Consider the following 17,625-nt stretch of genomic DNA (forward strand, 5'->3'; position numbering starts at 1 on the left):
AGTCCCCTGTTAATGGACCTTGGATTTTGTGTAGTGAATAAACTTGTTTCTATTGTTTTTTATGTGTGTGCAGAACTATTTGTAGAATAAATTACATTAGATGGCACCGCTAAGGAAACAGGTGAAATGCATCTGTAACTTTGATAGACATTGACCATTCCTGTCCACGAGGCAGTTGTGCCAGTTTCTATCTGTGTGAAAAGTAGTGAGAAGCCGTTTCTGCATAACTTGAGCAGCAGGAAAGTGTTATCAACTGGGATGCTTGCCAGGCTGAACAGTGTGTTCTTGGTGCAGCTTTAATTCGTGTTTTCTTATATAATTGCAACAGAATCCATTAAATAATCTTTTCTCACTTTTTTTTGAAATATCTTTTTCACAGACTAAATTCCTGAAAGTGATTTTTATCTGACAATAGCATGCATTTATCCTTACATGCCACTTATCTACTCACCTTGAAGTTTGGTTATTTTCTGAATGGTTTTTAGTGACTAATGCCTGTGCTTAGGTATCTTTGTAATTGGCACTAGAATTAACTTCCCAGTCTTCCAGCCACAGTTCTACAGGAGAGTTTTAAGTCCAGTACTATGAACCTTTTTTCTTGAATCATTTGAGAAAAAAAAAATGTCAAATGATGCTCCATTGTTCTTGATACTGGAGTGTGTATCTTTTATAAACAAGAACATTTTCTTATGTAACCTATAAACCAACGAGCAGATGTTCAAAATTAAAATGGTACATTATTACTGTCTAATCTTCAGACCCCACACACAGGTTGTCAGCTGTTCAATGTCTTTTGCAATTAAAGGATTTTCTTCCAACATCGATGTTACATTTAGTTTCGATGTTTCTTTATACAACTTTAGTTTGGAAGAGTTATCCATGCTTAACTTTCATGACCTTGACACTTTTGAAGTACATTTTGTAGAATATTTCCTAATTTGCATGTTCGTATTGTTTCCTCATTATTAGATTCAGGTTAGGGATCTCATTGCATCCTGCCAGGCAGGGTATGGTTTCAGTATGCACTTTCCTTGGTGCAAACTTTGATCAATCACTTGATTGACCATTGGGTATGCCAGGCCCTTCCACTGTAAAGTTACTTTTTGTCCTTTGTAAGTTGTGTGTATTTTGTGGAAAAATGCTCAGTGACTATGAAAATATCCTGTTCTTTAGCCAACTACTCAATTTGCTCATTTATATACATCAGCACAAATACATGATTTTCTACTTTATTTGAAGTTAAAACTCCATTACTGTCATTGTGTATTGATTCTCAAATTGATTCTAGATTTGATCAGCAGGAGTCCTTTCAGGCCAGTTTCTGTATGTGTTTTACTTCCCTATCATTTGATCATTTTCTTATTTCTGGCATAACAAGTTGTTCTGGGCTTCTCTTCTTAGAGGCAAACATTTTTAACCATTTTCTTTGTCTTTCCTGAGACAGTGTGTGCCCATACTGCCCACCCCATGTGTATATGTAGGTGTTGGTTTTAGTTTGTAAAACCAACAAATTAAGTAATTTGTGCTGAGTAATTTAAGTTTTACTGAAGTCTAGTATATGTTTACAAAAGACTATAAATTGTATGGCTGGAGGTGTGGCTTAAGCGGTAGAGTACATCTAGCAACCACAAGGCCCTGAGTTCAAACTTGAGTACCAAAAAAAAGTGTAAGTAGTAAATTTTGTTCTCAGTGAATTTTCATATAGTGAATATATCTAATTTCTCTTATCAAGAAATAAAAGGCACTGTATTCATTCCAGAGGTCACCCTCATGACCTCTCCCAGCTACCTACTCACACTTGAGGATTTCCAACATCACAGATCAGTTGCTTCTGCTTTTTAAACTATCTCTACAAAGGGAATTATGTAACATATATTTATGTCTTTTTAATTTTTTTTAAAGCTTAATCTATTTGTGAAGTTCATCCATGTTGTTGTATATTGCAGTAATTCACACTCATTGCTAGGTAATACTGTGTTGTATGAATATATGGCAATTCATCTACTGTTGATGAACATTTGGACAGCTGGAAAGATTTCATCATGTCTCCTGTAGTAATTGAGCACACAAATAGATGCCACATCATTAAGGATATAGAATAGTGAACAACACAGTTCAATTTTAGCTAGTTGTCAGGTTCAGAACTCTTAAGCTAATTTGCCATATACTCAACAACTATAAAAATGCAAATTCTCTTCAGGTGCGTATGGGATATTGATCAGAAATAATGACTTCATGTTAGATCATAGTCTCCCTCTCTCTCTCTCTGTTTCTGGGGGTTTGAAATCAGGGCCTCACACTTGCTAGGTAGAAGCTCTATCACCTGAGCCCCTTCGCCAGCCCTTTTTTCTATTGAGTGTTTTTGAGATAGGGTCTCGGGAACTATTTGCCCAGGACTGCCTTTGAACCTCGATCCTTCTAATATCTGCCTCCTGAGTAGCTAGCATTACAGTCATTAGCCACTGGTGCCCAGCTAGATCATAGTCTTAATACATCTTAGAGCATAGCAATGTTACAGAACATATCCTTTGTCAAAGTGATACTCATTTAGGAATCAAAAATGGAAAGATTACCTGAGATACATCCCACAAATATGCACAATGAAGCAGCATACTTCTAATAAATAGTTCAAGTTAAATAGAAATCACAGTGAAAATTAGAAAATATCTTACAGTGAATGATTAATGAAAATATAACATCACAATTATGAGATTTATTGAATGTCATGAATGCCCAGAAGTAAATTTTAGCCATAATACATGTGAAAAATAATTTTAAAAATAATAAATTTTGACCCAAATAATCCAGTAGTCTAAGCATACATATCTAGAAATTTTAAAAGGAACTTAAGACCAAAGAAAAGAGAATAATGAGCCGGGCGCTGGTGGCTCATGCCTGTAATCCTAGCTACCCAGGAGGCAGAGATCAGGAGGATCACAGTTTGAAGCCAATCCTGGGCAAATAGTTCGTGAGACCCTATCTCGAAAAAACCCATCACCAAAAAAAAGGTGATGAAGAGGCTCAAGGTGAAGGCTCTTAAGTTCAAGCCCCAGCACTGCAAATAAATAAATAAACAAACAAACAAATAAATAGAAAGAAATGAGAATAATGAAGACAAGAACTCGAGTGAATTAAAAAGTATATTAAAGGGAATCAACAAAATCAAAAGTTGCTCCTTTGTAATAACTAATAAAACAATGAATCCCTGTTTTGTTTTTTTTTAAAGGCTGCATTGTAAAAGACAAAACTGGAACAAAACTACAGTTCCTCCAAGCATTAATAAGGTATTAGGACAATTTGAAAACCTAGCTGTCACGAAACGTTCAAAGCAATTTAGGTAATTTGAATTGAAAAGTTTTATATGTCTTAGACAGACTTGCACAAACATGAATAGGAATGCTTTATAACAGTTTTATTGGGATAGTGAACAACTGGAAATGACCCAAATGTCTATCAGTAGGAAAACTGATGAATAAGTTGTGGTATATTGTACATGGAATTTATATATGGAAAGAATATGTATCATGTAAATGAATGAACTCAGCTGGGTGTCAGTGGCTCATGCTTGTAATCTTAGCTACTTGGGAGGCTGATATTGAGAGGATTGAGATTTGAGGCCATCCCAGGCAAATAGTTTGTAAGATCCCATCTCCAAAATAGCCAGAACAAATGGACTGGAGGCGTGGCTCAAATGGTAGAATGCCTGCTTTGCAAGCACGAAGCCCTGAGTTCAAAACCCAGCCCCACCAAAGAAAAAAAAAGAATGAATTTGGTCTTGGGTGGATCACACAAGTATACTGTGGAATAAACAAAGCAGAGAACAGAAGAATTTAGAGTATAGTGTCTTTATAAACATGCACAAAGCAATTCCTTACATAATTCTAGTTCTATGTACATATAAAGTAAAAGCAGGAAGGACTGCATGAGAGAGATCCCCAATGAGTTCAAGAAGCTGGTGCCCCTGGCAGTAAGAGGGACCTGCGTAGCAGGGGTGTACAGGTTTCAGGTTCCGTAATGTCTTATCAATACATAAGAAATGTTTGGCACAAATAGATTACTTTTACTCCTTTCTACATGTTATATATTTCATAATAAACATTTTAAAAGAAATGCAATAAAAAAAGATTGGACTGGTGGTGTGCGTAGTGGCGCAAAGCACTTGAGTAGCATGTGGAACTACTACTAAAAAGTGTAACAGAAGGAAAGAGGGATGGAAAGAAGACAAAGAACCTTTGGGAGTCCTAGAGAGCCAGCCATACAGGCACTCTTGGTTTCCTTTCTTGTTCCTGTAGATGGAGAAATTGGTGCAGAGTTTCATTAGTTATTTACGACCTTCTCTGTCTATATATAAAGCAAGTCACAATACACTTTTCTTATCCTTAGGAGATTTTTGAGACGACCACTATTTTAAGGAAAATAGCAGTGTAAATAAATGTTACTCACATAGGGTTGAATTGCGTGTGACTTTTTCTTCTTCTTTTTTTGGAAGCACTTAACCAATACCTGGTTTTAGGGGCAGGATTGACAAAGGACCTAGTCCTCTTTTGGAAGCTAGCTCTCCCAAGTCTAGTTTTCTGTTGTCCCCTCTCGTACTCATCCTTAGTGACCGACCATCTCTAGTTCAATATCTGATACCTAGCAGATACTCAGTAAATACTGGTTACATGATTTGAGGAAATAATACCTTAAACTAATTTTCCTTCACTTATTTTCATTATTGTTATAACTTTTATCTGCATTCTGGAAATTTCAATAGCCAGTATTAATCTCAGCCTAGAAGCTTTACCAAACAAATGTTTTGGTTTTACCAAGAGGGTGGGATTCTTGTTTATACTGCTCTCTGGCAACAGATAGGAGAAGTGTCATAGCTAATTTGAGAACTGTAGTTCTCCACATTAACTGGTCTGTATGTTAAAACGGAGTTAGAAATTTAGATTAGAATGTTGCTGTTTTTCTAGTAATCTCAGTCCCACAAGCCTTTTCAGAATACAAATGTTAATTTTTAAGAGTTGTCTTTTTGTGGTAATGGGACAATAAATAAGTTAATAATAATGTATTAGACACACGATAATTTAGAAAAAACAAAACAAATAAAATCCAAAAGTTAAAACTTGTGTTTGAAAAAAGAGGATAAAAGATTTTTTTTAAAAAGGTCTTACTGCAAAAACTCAATAACATTTTTAAATGTTCTTGAACATGATAGTCTCCTTGACCAAAATTATTTTAAAATGAATTGTGGCTCTTGCCAAGTGCTCTTTGATATCCTTCCTCCCTCCCTCCCTTTTTAAAACCAAAATGCAGTATTTTCCCAACTCAGCTCACACCTGTCTGAATTCACTGCGATTATCCTGGGGTTAAGCCTTCTCATTTCCTCTTTTCCATTTCTCCTCTTCAATAGGCCAGCAGCTCTCTCTGCCGTATGGCATGTGGACCAGGATAAGCTATCAGGGAATCTTTGTATTAGAAAAATGGTTATAAATAGACCAACTGGCATTAAAGGTTACAGTCTTTGTATTGGTTTAAGTTAAAAAGAAGGAAAAAATTAGACATTTGAGAGTAGAAAAACTAATATATATAAAATGAGAAAATGTCACTTTTGCGTGTTTTTACCAGTTTTCCTCCTCTTATCCAACTATTTGGATTTGCTTATTGACAAGTTGGGAATGCTTGCCAGCTGTAATTAGGTTCCCATTATTTTAATCCTTTTCTAAACCTGTATGTCTAGTGCTCTTGAAAGTATAAATACTTTGTTGCTAAAAGTTATTTTACTATGTTTGCTGTGTTGCAGTTTAATTTAAAAGTATCTGGAGAGGGGGGAGTTTTGCTAGATTCATGTAAAATAGATGTTTGTCATTGTAAAAGATGATTCATTGTAGTGTGGTAAGTTGTTACCTCTTTTCCCCTTAAATGCTGATTTTGTTTAATGTTGCTACTTTCCTAAAGAAGGAAGCAGTGTCATCTTTTTTCTTTTTTTGAAGTGACCACAAAGTTCCCTGAAATTGCAGATAGATAAGTAAAGTTATATTAGTCTGTCACTTGAACTACACCCCTAGCAGTTTTATTTATGTTTTATTTTTGAGATGGGGTCTTGCTAACTTTGTCTTGGCTAGCCTGGGACTTGAGATCCTCCTGTGTCTTCAGTAGCTGGGATTATAGGTGTGTTAATACATTCTTGTTTGTATCAAGCTTTAAGTATTTCTTGATAACACGAGTCCAATTTTTAGAAAGAACAAATGCTAAATTTAAAATGAGAGCCTCATATATATTTCCTACTCTTATGAAATTGTGTTGTTTGCTGAAAAATGGATGGAATTGGAGATCATCATTTTAAGTGAACATTTGTGGAAGTTGGGGGAGGAAGAGGTGGTACAAACAAAACCAAAAGCAAGATCATGGAAATAGAGGGTGGAAGGGAATGGAAAAAGGGGAAAAGAGGAGTCATGGAGCGGTGAGTATGATCAAAGTGCATTACATGCATTGTATACACTTAATGTACACCAATACAAATGATAAAAATGTCCTGCTTGCTACTGGGATGTCTTATTGTATAAATAAAAATAAAAGCTGTTATGTTTTAGTGTCTCACATCTAAAAGAATTTATGCTTTAGAATCTCCAGTCATGGTTTTGTTTGAGGAGGATGCTTATGTTATTTCAGTGTGAGTCTAAAAGGGCCATTTGTGCAGCTTATTACTTCATCCCATAGAATGGTCATTCTTAAGTATGGTGCAAAGCTCTATAGAGTCAAACTGTTTTCATGATACCAAGCCATCCATGCCTTTTTATTCTCATTCTTTCATGAACAGTGCATTTTACAAAGTCTAAATGAAGTGAGATATCGCAACAGATTGAGGTCAGAAGCAGATCTGTTTTACCTCACACAGTGGTTTGCAAAAATGAAAGTATTAGTCATTCTAATTTTTTGTTTTAAAAATTGTAATTATGTTAGTATGAACATGCACTAGGTCTATTACTGTCCTTAAATGAATTAATAAATCTTTGAGTTACTGTTTTTATTTTATTTTACGTTGTAGTTTTTATATTTACTTACATGTGTATACATCATTTGCTGCTCTATGAAGGCTCCCTTCCCTCCCCCAACCCCACTCCCGCTTCTGGGGAGAGCCTGTTCCTCTTGTTTTCCAATTTTGAAGAGAAATTTTTATTTTCTAACATAGTAATATATAACCTGCATGAAAAACATTCTTTTGACCTAGAATATAAGACCTCTGACAATCAGAAGTTTGAGAACCACTTCTGTAAATACGTGTGAACTTAGTGAAGTCTTTTCAGTATATTTCACCAGTCATTTTTAATATCCTTAATCCCAAATTAGTAATTTTTATTTTTAAAATAAATGTGATGTTAGTTAGGTACATGTGGCTCATGCCTGTAATCCTACCTACTTGGGAGGTAGAGATCAGGAAGCCAGCCTGGGCAAATAGTTCACAGGACCCTATCTCAAAAAATACCCATCCCAGAAAAGGGCTTGTGGAGTAGCTGAAGTGGTAGAGCACCTGCTTAGGAAACCCTGAGTTCAAACTCTAGCAGCAAACACACACAAAAAAACCAGTATCACCACAGTGATTACCACTATCTCCAAACAAGAAAGTATTACATAGGTGTCAAGTTTTATGGTATTTGGGTTTTTTTTTTTTTTAAAGAATTTCATTGTAATGTTTAAAGCTTTAGTAGGAATTTGTGGCAGTTTCTTACTATGCTATTATGAACAGCAGCTATTTTTTCCTTTTATGAGGGAAATCCTTTGGGCCAAATAGATGTGTTTATTTGTTCTGACCATAGCTACTAGCATAGAAAGAGTTAATTTTGGCTTTGGCCAGATTTTGGAGACTTAAGTGTAGGATCTTACATTCTAAATTCACCCTTCAAACCCAATCCTTTTTGTTTGTTTGTTTGTTTTTATACTTAATTTTTGCCACTTTTAGGTGATTGGTGCAAACATTTAAAGGGATCCCATGTTGTCTAGAGACAGTTTTTCCCCCGTGTGTGTAGTGTTCTATTAATTGAAATTTTATGTACACATTTCTTAATTACACAGGAAACCTCAAATATTCATGTAACTCTTAACCTTTTTCTTACTGTGTTATGCAAATACACGAAAAGTTTTTCAGAAGGTTCTTCTTGAGCCATACAGCATACAAATGCTAGCCATTTGTACTCCCTAAATTTCCCTGATTTCTGGAAAAACTTGGTTGACCTATGAGGCAAGAATTTTGGTCTAATTTCACCTGGTTCTGAAACTAGAGCTTCATTATTTGAAATATGAACAGTTAAAACTAAGCAATTAATAACTTGAAGAATGTCCTCCTGTTAATCTTTATCAAGTTACTTTTTTTTTTTTCCTGACTGTACTGCGGTTTGAACTCAGGGCTTGGCTCTTGTCAGGCTGGCTCTCTACCAGTCTGCCTGCCTCTTACTTAATAAACTACTTAAGCCAGGTGGCTGTGGCTCATGCCTGTAATCCTAGCTACTCACAGGATGCAGAGATCAGGAGGATTGTGGTTCAAAACCAGCCTGGACAAATAGTTTGAGAGACCCTATCTTGAAAAAAACCCACCACAAAAAAAGGGTGGTGGAGTAGCTCAAGGTGTAGGCCCTGAGTTTAAGCCTCAGTACTGCAAAAAAAAAAAAAAAAAGTTCATTTGGTGACATTTATCTTTAAGTCCTAATGAAGTTGTTCTTGGCCTTACTACCTCTGTCCTTTTGATAACACTGGAGAGGGAGGGGTGGGCCTTTTCTGTGGGCATGATGGTGTCTTCCAAGTGCTGCTAGGTGGTTGACGGGATGAAGAGACTCTTCTCTCTACCATTTAAATTGCTGACTGCTTGCTTGTTATGTAAAGAAATCTCTGTGCTTGTCCTGTTGATACCTGTGAACTCTTCCTCTTGTTTCTTTGATTATCTTTAATGTTGTGCTAAAATATTTTCCCAAGGTCATTAAAAACGTGTCCTGGAAAAGTCTCTGACTGGCTGTTTAAATCAATGAAAGTACTATATTAACAATTACAAAGGGTTTCTAGGAAAACAGCTTTAGCCTTTCTGTCTGTTTTAGGGAAGCGACCGGGGACTGCCCTGTCTCCGTCGCCTTCCTTCTTTCTGTTCTACTTTTGTTACTTTTCTTTGTGAGTTAATCGTAGTTTTTAATGTTTAGTTTCAGCTCTGACTTTTTAATTAGTTAATTCTCAACCTTGCCCTATGGAAGTCCTCCCTGTTCTGCTGCCCATATTGGGAATTTGTCTTTTTTTCTAAGCCCACTTTTGCAGGGGATGGGTTGGATTATTTGTTTCCTTAATTTACATGTGTTTTTCATTTTAGTGATGTGGAAGAATCTGGTTTTTTTTTTTTTTTTTTGTTTTGTTTTGTTTTTTTTAATGAAGGAGGTGCTCTACTACTTGAGCCTGCTACCAGTCAAGAATCTGAAATTTAACCCCAAGCAACTCCTCTCTTTCTGACACAGAGCCACTGTCATGAAACCTCATGGGAGCAGATAATATGTCCTGTTTGGTAGTTTCTGTAGCTCTGGTGTGTCCCACCACATGTAACCTTCCTTTTTTTTGTGTGAAGGTGGAATAGTGACAGAGTATTTACTTCATAATGGGTCTTCTCTGTATTTAGAAATATTCCCCGGGGGAAGCCCCTCCTACCTTCCCTTGTGGTTCTGCTTTCTAGCCAAACATGTCACATAACCACTTTGATTTTTGTGCCATCATTCCATTACATCACTAGTAAATAATAAGGCATGTTTGTTAGAAACACCTGATAGGCTTTTAGAATTCTTAAAGAAGTAAAGATACTTTCCTAATTTGCTGCAAAATATAGTAGCATAATTTTGAATGTGAGAAAAAGCAAAACTAATAACTAACTTCTTACTATTTCTTGAGTACTGTCTTCATCTGTAGAACGATGACAGTAATATTTAACATTTAATGAGGATTAATCATTTCAATTTCTATTATTTGTTAATCCTCACAATCTAATGAGATAGGGACCTAGGGTTTGGGGGGCAGGGGGTTAATTTTCTGTGATTTTTGAGCAGAAGTCTTTAACTTGAGGAGTAGGAATCAGATCCTGTGAATTTCTTGTTCTTAGTGTTGACTCAGTCCCCCAGTGTTGGGGTAACTTTTGGAACTGTTCAGGGGTATTGCTTCCTGCTACAGTAGTTGGCTTCCTCTGATGATGACATTTTTCTTTGTAAACATTTAGAATGATAATGTTAGCTAATGATATTGAACAGATACAGGGACTAAGTGAAGGATTCTCCCATAGCATCATTTTATCTACTTCCTTTGTCTGGGATGAAATGCAGATGTAAGCATACCAGTGTGCAAAGAGACCCTGGAAACCATCTTGTTCCATCCCTCCACTTTTCATGGGCTTAGTGAGTTAACTGGTGGTTGCAGACAGAACTGCTATTTTACATTGTACAATTTTAGTATTGAAACAACACACTGCCTTTCTTTACAGGCGTTAGTCTTTGATTACATTACTACCCTTCTTAGAAATATTGTTCCTATTGCAGCTATTTAAGTTTGTTTAAAACTTGCTTAGTTTGGTTATCTTTGTTGTGCTGTTGTCTGTGGAATTAAGATTTTAATTTTTTTTTTAAAACACAATACTGCCACTCCCTGGTTATGAGGTTGTACTGCATTAGGATCTCCAAAAATCCTTGAACTGCTTTTGTAAAGTCTAATATCAGGAGTTATGAATCTAGATACAAATAAACCAGAACAGTAATTTTCTTGTGCATGTAATCAATATATGCTTGGGTTAGAAGGTAACAAAAATTATGCACTGAAAGGTTTCCAGAATCACTGGCTTGTTCCAGACAAACATGTTGTATAATTGTCTGTTGCTGTACCCAAAAGACATTTCTGTTGCCTTTCAGGTTTTCAGGCATCTTAAATGTATAGCAGAAATATACACATAGATCTTACAGACACTGTTGCTAGGACTGCTGGTAGATATGAATTCTGTTAAGTAGTTCATTAGTGTGAGCCTGCAAGCATCTGTTAATAGTTCAGTGACTAGTGATGAGTGCCATTCCTTGCATGAATAGAGGAGTTCTTAGGATTATTCTGTGAAGCACTGGCTATAATCAGCTACTAACAGAGGAGAGAGTATTTGTTTTTAAGCACTTACTCAGTTCCGGATGCTATCTTTAAAATTCTCTCAGTAATTCTTTTAGTAGATTTAACTATCCCATTTTACAAAAAGGGGGAGAGTGAGTGAAGTCCTGTAGATAGGAAGTAGTGGCTTTGGGATTTGGACTGTGACGGACTTTCCCATTTTTCCCAGGAGTCCCATGTTCCCTACCCCATAATGCTTGATCCAAGGTTTTTTATTCTTCCTATTCTGGCTTTGCTTTCCTTAAGAAGCAAAACAAAACAAAACAAAACAAAACAAAACAAAACAAAAACCCCTTAGCACCAGTGGTGTTCAACAATTTTGTCCCCTTAGGGACATTTGTCAATGTTCAGAGATGTTTTTAGTTGTTTCAACACACCTCTAGTGGTTGGAAGCCAGGGGTGTTGTTAAACATCTGATAGTGCACAGGGCAGACCACAACAAAGAATAATCTGGCCCAGATAGCAGTAATGCTGAAGTGAGAGAGCTGTGTTAGATATTGTATTGTGTTTAAGTGCCTTTATCCCTAAGTACGCAGACAGGCTCTCCTCTTTTCTTTGGGTTGTATTTTTCTTTCCATTGTGAGTAATCATCCTGGTCCTGCTTTTTATTGTCCCACCTAGGGAAGAAATTGTATCTTTTGTAGAAGAGTAAAAATAATTTTCCTTCTACCTTTCTAAAGTCTTAGCAAAATAATCTTTGTGCCCACGAGATTTTTTTGGAGTAGCAGAATCTGGTCTCCCACACCTCTTGCTGCTCTTTCTGTGTTTAGTACCTCAGTGTCTATGTATTTAAAGGGCCCCGTTTGTCTAATAAGCTCAGTGAGGACCAGACTATTAGTCAGGATTCATGTTCTTGTCAGAATTGCTCCAGAATGTTGTTTTCCTGTGCTGTATGCAGATGAACTGTGTGGGTCTGGATTGTTTTACACTTGGCCAATCTTTATTTCTTTGCAGGTATCCTTTTTTGATTGGAAAGACTACATTGAAGTCTCTCCTGTGTTACCTCCTTCATAGTTTCCTGCTGGATTGCTCCTTTCTCTAAGCTCCTACATAAAACATTTATTCTGTGTAGTTTCTCATCTTGCTTTGTCCTCTTTTTCCCATTTGTAGGATAGATGATGCCAAATTATTTTTGTCATTAAACTTTTCAATGTAAATAAAAGTGCAAAATGGGTAAAAACTAAAGACTACATATTATGTAGGAGTATTCTCTGTTTATGTTCTGTTTTATTCAAGCCAGTGATAGTGCCCTATTTTTGTAGGGCATTCTGTTGAACACAGTAAGTTGAAAAGCATCTTCGTGTTTATGGTATTTACTTTGGAATAGCATTTGTTCATATATGAGTTCTGTCCAGGCTTATGGCAGCGTTTTGTTTTTTTCTCTCTTTCTGGTTCTTTTAATGGCTTAAATATTTCAGCAGAGGTTTTTTTTGAAGCCTCCTGGTCTTTTAGAGCAGGCTATATTTATGATGTATCATTAAAGCAGGAAACACTTTCATTAATGGGGGTTCTTGACACATTTTAGGTTTTAGCTATATTCTTTATAAATCTGAGGCATTTACTGAATTTTAATTCCCATATATTTCTGACCAGTTGTTTTTGAGAGAAGAAAGAGGCTCCTAAGAGGGCTGATACTGCTTTCACCTGGGGGTAATCTAGGCCTCTCCTGGGTTGAAATTATTTTATGAGGTCTAGAAAACCTCAGTGTACTCCATGCTGAGCTGTTTCAGAGTCTGGGACATGGACAGTCTACCTCAAACTGTACTGCATAGCCTTATTGTTTTGAATGAATGGAGAGCTGTAACTTTTAGACATACCATGGTTAATTATCCTACAGACATTTACAATATGATACTCACATAGAGCTCTTCATTGTTTACCAATAATTACAAACAAGCTGTTGTGTGTTCTGGAGATTCACAGATACATAAGATAGGGACTGGTGTATGGACTCACAGTTCCTTCATTGCCCTCCATCGCTCTGAGTGCGCATCATAAACTCAGAATAGAGGAATAACTGCAGAGTTCTGTTGCCCACAGTGGAGGGGGAATTTCAGACAGTCTTAGGATAGCTAAACCTTGGAGAGGAGGTGACTTTGTGTCAGGTCTTACTGGGTAAGTTCTTTATAGCTTGGTTGCTCTTAATGAGCTCTTAATGAGCCTCAATAGTATGTTCCAGTTACAAGTTCTTAAAATGATTAAGGGTTAAGATAGAAGGATGTACTCTTGTAATACTGTATAGTCAGTGTCAAATAAAAACGTAATATTGAATGGATTAAATTGGGGAAATACAGTTTCAAGATTGGGCTCTTGTTTCTTAAAATAAGCAACTTTGTGAGAGTCAGAAGGCTGCTATGGGTAGGGTTTTTGAAAAAAAAAAAAACAAAAACAAATCTTACCCTGTAATTGTTGTGGTTCTGGTGGTAGTTGTGTTTCTGTTTATCTGCCTGTCTACCTGTTTACAGGAGCTTTGGATCATAGGTATGATATGCACTTGTGGGCACCTGAAATCTGTTCCTAATGCTTTTAGATTTTCCTTTTCAGAGTAAGAGGGACCATCTACTCATGAACGTCAAATGGTACTACCGTCAGTCTGAAGTTCCAGATTCTGTGTATCAGCATTTGGTTCAGGATCGACATAACGAAAATGGTAAATAAGTCCTTCAGATCTGATTCTTTTAAGTCTTATCTTTGATAGAGCTCTTCCTAAGAATATCCATTAAATGGAGATAACCACTGTAATAAATTTCCTTGAAAGAGCTTTGTATAAATAAGAACATTATTGGAATGCTTTTTCATTATTTTTTATTTTATTCTATTTTAAAATCTCTGAACATCTAATAAAATCTCTCCCTTAAACTTGGAATAGAGATAGGTTTTCTTTGGAAATAACAGTAATCTCATTCTTTAAATTCTTACTTTACTTACTGATGAGCAAATAATATTAAAAACCCTTTAGGCTTGTATTTCTTTTCCTTTTTAGTAATCTGTGTTATTGGGCTCCCTTGTACTACCTTCACGGTAGTAAACGTCACTTTTCAAAGCAAAGCTTTCTGAAAGATGTTTTGGAATCAGCTTGACGTCTGACTTTCAGAACCATAGGAAGGTAGTTTTAGGCAGCTGATTTTTTTCACTCCCTCTGGCATTGTTCTTCTGCTCAGTAGCTTTGTTGACACACAGGCTATGTACATAGTATGCCTATTACATAGGTATAGGTGTATAATAGCTTTGTAAAAATAGGTTCTTGGGAGGGGCTAGTCTCATGCTAGATGATTTACATTTGTCATCCACAAATTGTATGAGGCAGGTTTGTCATTGTTGTTCCAATGAGGAAATTGAGTTGAAAGATGATGTGTGAACTGCTGAGACTGTGGGCTGCTCTGTCCAGCTCTGGTAGTAGTGTTCCTCTTGCTCCTGTATTGCCTTTGTTAATAGGTTTTCAGTCAACAAATCAGCCATCAAAATGATTTTTGAAGAATGAGGGTTTTCTTTTTTTATCTTGCTAGTTTTTTTAAATAAAAATTTGTTAAAACAAGAACTTCTTTTAAGTCAGTTAAATTATAATTTCTTGTTTTTTTAATTTAAAAAAACATGACAGTTACTCTTTTCCTTTTTAAAATTTAAAGCATAATTTTTTTTTGGTGGATCTGGGGCTTGAACTTAGGACCTTGTGCTTGCTAGGCAGACACTCTACCACTTGAGCCACTCTGCCAGCCCTTTTGTTGTGTTGGGTATTTTCAAGATAGTCTAGAGAACTATTTGCCTGAGCTAGCTTCAAACTATGATCCTCCTGATCTCTACCTCCTACATAGCTAGGATTATATATAGGCTTGAGCCACTGGCACTTGCCATGGTTATTCTTTTCAACTCTTAGCAGTATGTGGCTTTATTCCATTTTGGAATATTTAGCACAACAAAACATAAAACCTATGATAGAGGGATCATTAAATATATTAGTAGTTCATAAGTTTGCTGGGATGTGATAATTCTTTTTCCTCCCTTCCCTTCTTTTTTTGGGGGTGGAACTGGGGTTTGAACATAGGACATGTGCTTGCAAAGCAGACACTTTAAGGCTTGAGCCTTTTTTTTTTTTTTTTAACTTCTTAAAGTGTTTTAGCAAACTATAGTCTTAATAAAGTATAACATGTATTCAACAAGATATTTAATCATTTGTTAAGAATTGCACACTTTGTTCTTGTTCTCTCACTATATATTATTCCTTTGCCCTATTTTGCACAGATGCTAACCAGGCCTGGTTATTTATTGTGCTTTCTTTAGTGGGAGGTGAACTTGGAAAAAAAAAATTGCAATTAATTTCCTACCTGCTTTGGGAAACTCAAGTTTTAATATCCTCTGGCTAATTAACTAATTTTTCTCTTGACAGACTCTGGAAGAGAACTTGTCATTACAGATCCAGTTATTAAGAACCGAGAGCTCTTCATTTCTGACTATGTTGACACATACCACGCTGCTGCCCTTAGGTACGTACCAGAGATGTGGTCTTTTATGCGAAGGATGGAGCGTAGAATGTCTAATCTAGTCTAATTTCCTTTGAGAATCATTATAATACTTAACATTGTCAGTCACCTTTGGATGACTGAGATTTCAGAGGTTGCCAATGTCTTCACTAATCTGACTTTTACCTCTCTCTGTTTCTAATTTTTTTTATATTCTTGGTATATTGTTATATTTTTATAACAATATAAAAAGCTAATGTTAGAAGCTAATGTTCTAGTTTGTTTGCTAAAGTATTTAGGGTGAAATATGCTGATGGTCTGCAGTTTACTTTGTAAAGATCAAACCCCTACCACTAGAAAAGGTGAAAAAAATGGATGAAGCAAACATGGCTTCATGTTGAGAATCTAAGCAGAATTATAGTGGTTTTTTATTCAACTAATTATTCCAATTTTCTGTATGTGTGGAAAACTTCTTACTATAAAGCTTGGTGCAGGGTAGGGAGAATATATGGAAGATTTATTCTGAGACAGAAGATAACATTGCAGCCTGGCTTAACATCTTACGTAATTTTGGCAAAAAGTTAGCATGACCCTTTGCTTTGCATTTTGTGTTCTCTCAAGCAAGGAATACCCATATATCCTGGTACATGTTGTACACACATGGCAGACTTTGAACCTCTTATGTGGCATAGGACGTACAGATACTAATATCCTTAAAATCCTTTCCTCATTGGAAATATTAAACTGACTGTCCACAGTCAGTTCTGGAAATAAACTTACTTTGACGGGGTTGGTAGGGGAAGGGGAGAAGGCCAGTTTACAAAGAGGCTGCATAGGAATTTCATTTCCCTTTTGATTCGTGATGGCTAAAATACAAAACTCTCACTCCTCCTTTATAACCCAACCTTAGTACCAGCTTAAAGGAAAAATTTAAACATCACTGTCCTCCTGGGTGAATGGAATGGCCAGAGCCCCCTCAGAGTTACTGTGAGACTAATGAATCCACATAACTGAGCCCTTTGATCTTTGAGAAGAATAGTGCTAAGTACTAGCTTTATCAATCTTTGCCTTTTTTGTCCTCCAGGCTTTTTTATTTTTTCCACATTACATTCATTTGATCCCCTTTCATGTTCTTACAGACTGTTATTTGTGTCTCCCTCAGAATTGAGTTTATTTATTTATTTATTTTTTTAATTCATTTATTCTCATGTGCATACATTGTTTGGGTCATTTCTCTCTGAATTTATATTTGATAGTACTGGCTTTTATCTGTGAAGGGTTTAAAAAAAAAAAAAGCAAACCTTCCCTATGGCTATATTATGAAAAGAAAAAACTTTGAAGGAAAAGTTAATCTTAATTCTCCCCTCAAACCCCGAATGTATTTAAATTAAGATAATCCAATTTTGGTAAAGAGAAAAGGAGTAACTTCTGGTGGCATTGCCACCCCACACTGATACATGGGAGATGATCTTGTGGTGAGCACATGGCTGCTGAGAATTTGGTAGGGCTGCTAAGCAACAGTAAGGACCACACACTTGAACACTGGGCCTGGCAAGTGTCAGCAGTTCCACAAGGACTTACTGAGTCCCTGCTAACTAGGGCAGACTGTTCAGTAATAAGGACCACTCAAAAAACTAGTTTTTTGATGCTTTATTGAAGCCACCAAAATTGAGTAGAAGATGAAAGTTTGTAACTGAGCTACCACTGTTTTTGGAGAACTTTTAAGGAAAAAAAAAAACCTAATTGATAAGAATTCTAATAACATACCCAGTAAGAAGAACCTCAAGTGCCGCCACTGTAGGTAGCACTTTTAAGTGCCATGGCCAGAGCCACATCTCCAGAAGGCACCTGAGTGCAAATCTAGTAATCTATGATATGTTTGATATATTGTAAGAACTTTTGTAAATTCCCCAATGTACCCCTACCCAGCACAACAGTAAAGGAGAAAAAATGAATTAACTTTGCATTTAGTTGTTTCTCCTTAATGTCCTGAAATCTTTCCTGTTGTCATGCATGACTTTGA

The 17,625-nt window shown here is 36.2% G+C and overlaps 1 protein-coding gene across 8 annotated transcripts in view; it reads left to right on the forward strand.

The window, feature by feature from the left end:
• Window positions 1-17,625, forward strand: part of Rere (arginine-glutamic acid dipeptide repeats) — a 379,832-nt gene that overhangs the window by 209,161 nt on the left and 153,046 nt on the right. For all 8 annotated transcript variants that reach the window (XM_074081432.1, XM_074081437.1, XM_074081435.1 and 5 more), the window contains 2 exons: window positions 13,690-13,795; window positions 15,530-15,626. In XM_074081432.1, the coding sequence (XP_073937533.1) occupies window positions 13,690-13,795; window positions 15,530-15,626 (203 nt within the window). The remainder of the gene's footprint in view (window positions 1-13,689; window positions 13,796-15,529; window positions 15,627-17,625) is intronic.

This window comes from Castor canadensis, chromosome 7 (assembly GCF_047511655.1).
Source record: "Castor canadensis chromosome 7, mCasCan1.hap1v2, whole genome shotgun sequence".
Taxonomy (NCBI): domain Eukaryota; kingdom Metazoa; phylum Chordata; class Mammalia; order Rodentia; family Castoridae; genus Castor; species Castor canadensis.